We start from the raw sequence: 2,500 nt of genomic DNA, 5'->3' as shown, positions 1-2,500 counted from the left end.
GTTACTTCCCTTAAACTGGCGATAGCCGTGGATCGATGTCGGATGATAATCAGAAAGTTTTTGGACCGTGGTGCGTTTTTGCGCTAGACCTAACTTTTAAAATCTAAATAATAAATTGACAGCGTGTTTTCATCAAGAAAAGATCAGTGCAATTCGAAGTTGTGAAAGTTTGAAAAAAGAAAAGCCCGGAAGCAGGGTCACGCAAGGGTCGTAGCAGACGACGGTTTATGCGGCATATCGCCGTTCCTCTCAACAGTCAAAAGCCATCCCTAGAGTTCTTGTGAACCACAGCCGTTTGTTTCGTGCATAAAAACGTGCTATTGTAGATAAGCTGACATCGAGTCGCATTCAAATGACTAACTGACGACTACATTGTGAAAAAGGGAAACTGGATCACACGGGTTCACGATGGCTCAGGGGTAAGATAAACCACGCAAAAATAAATTCTTTGAAAATTGTTCGCTCTTTACGGAGGGCACCTAGGATGTTCTCAATCGGTGAGTGTTTAAATGAAAGGGTGTTTGTACTGTGTGTAAAAGCCTGACCGTATCTGTGATGGTTTACGGGAGGCTTACTGTGCCTTTAATGCCATGCAAACCAGTTGGATTGATTGGTCGGAGCTTTTACCACGTAAGGTGTGATGCTATCAGAAAGTTTGAGATCTGCTAATCTCGTTATTTGTAGAGGAGTTCAGCAGAACTTGTCGTGGGAATTGATATGACTTGCATCTGCTTGTGTGATCATGTGAGTGCTCGGTGTTCAGCTGGAACGATAAAGAAAAAAGTGTCCCTTTCACTGAGTCCTCAGGATCATCAGCAGCTTCTGCTGAGCCATCCTTTACATCTCCATGGATTCTAATTTTTCACTGTTATGGTGTGTGTGTGTGTGTGTGTGTGTATGTGTGTGTGTGTGTGTGTGTGTGTATGTGTGTGTATTACATGTGTATGTGTGTGTGCGTGTATGTGCGTGCGTGTGCGTGCATGCGTGCGTGCGTGTGTGCGTGCGTGTGTGCGTGCGTGTGTGCGTGCGTGTGTGTGTGTATGTGTATCAGCGCGAATTTGCGGCCTATTTGAGGAACCCTACCCATTCATCATGCCAATCCAACACCTCACATTTCATAAAATTTGTATACTGTGGCAGCGGTAAATGTTTTGAAGAAATTTAATCGTATCTTATGACGGCTACTTAATACTGACGTTAACTAAGGTCAATCGGTCGTAAAACAATCAATGTTTAACATTCATGTGTAAATCCTGCCAGTCGTATCTTTCCATCCCACCCTTCACACAATATTTCGCCTGTATACTTTCAGATTTATCGAATACTTCACCACAGTGGCAGCGGGTCTGACCCTGACCTGTGTGGCCTTCTCCCGATACTTCAAGATCGTCAACCCCTTCCACTGCTACTCGGCCGGTCAAGCGCGCTCGCTGGTCATCCTCATGGTGGCCATTGCCCTCAGCGTCTGCTGGCCGCAGCTCGTGCTCAGCGGTACGCGTACTGTCCCCACGCGCATACCCGGGGTGCTGGGCGAAGACTGCAACCTCTCTGATCGCTACTTGGACACCGTGTACCCGCTCATCTTCTACAGCGTTCTGCTGACGGTGTTTTTCCTGTGCTTTTCGATCATGGTGGCTTTCTACGTGCGGATTATCAGTGTTGTGTGGAAGCGCAGCCGGACTCGCATCGGAGAGCGCGTGCCTAGTGCGAGACCTGTCAGAAACAGAGAGAGGAGGAATAAGGCTAGGGAGAGACGGAGTAGAATGGGCAGAGCCAGACAGAGTTCTAGAGAGGCTAGAGTGATCAGAGAAAGTGGGGAACGCTTGGAAAGTGATCGTGAAAGAAGTGGGGACAGACGGTACAATCCCAGAGAAGGCGTGGCCAACAGAGAGAGTGATAGACAAAGGAGAATCGACAGGGAAAGAGGCGGGGACAGTGACAGGTACGGCGACAACGGGCTCATGCCCAGAGACGGAGGCACTGTAAGACAGAGTGGCAGGGACAGGGAAAGAGGCGGGGACAGTGACAGGTACGGGGACAACGGGCTCATGCCCAGAGACGGAGGCACTGTAAGACAGAGTGGTAGGGACAGGGGTGTATGGGACACAGACACGGACGGTCCCAGGTACGTCAACATGCCGAGTCTTTTTCGTAGCAGGACGCTGTCCTCGGACGAACCGCTCTCTCCCGTCAGCCTAGGGTCTGCGGAAACCTCCTTCACATCGTCACAGACCTCAATCAACACGATCGGCAGGCCTGGAAACCCCTACTTCAAGAGGTGGCCCAGGCACGGAGAAAAGCCCATCTTCCTCGTCAAGACCAAACGAAGGCGTAGCAAGCCTCCGAGCCACCTCGGACGCACCACGCGCATGTTGGGTCTCGTGACGGCCGTGGCTTTGCTGGGTTACGTCCCCTTCTTGACTGTCCAAGTGGTGGCGCTTGTAGGGGCTGGGTTCCAGGCGGCGGCCATGTCAGGTTACAATGAGGAGCTTGTTTTTCA

The 2,500-nt window shown here is 50.3% G+C and overlaps 1 protein-coding gene across 1 annotated transcript in view; it reads left to right on the top strand.

The window, feature by feature from the left end:
• The window catches only part of LOC138964496 (dopamine D2-like receptor), an 8,886-nt gene that overhangs the window by 2,448 nt on the left and 3,938 nt on the right, over positions 1-2,500 (top strand). The window contains exon 2 of the mRNA XM_070336473.1: positions 1,313-2,500. This exon is cut by the window's right edge and continues 3,938 nt beyond it. Coding sequence (XP_070192574.1) covers positions 1,313-2,500 — 1,188 coding nt within the window. The remainder of the gene's footprint in view (positions 1-1,312) is intronic.

This window comes from Littorina saxatilis, linkage group LG1 (genome assembly GCF_037325665.1).
Source record: "Littorina saxatilis isolate snail1 linkage group LG1, US_GU_Lsax_2.0, whole genome shotgun sequence".
Classification (NCBI taxonomy): Eukaryota; Metazoa; Mollusca; class Gastropoda; order Littorinimorpha; family Littorinidae; genus Littorina; species Littorina saxatilis.
The sequence above is the reverse complement of the archived record's forward strand: the minus strand, read 5'-3'. Positions and strand labels throughout refer to the sequence as shown.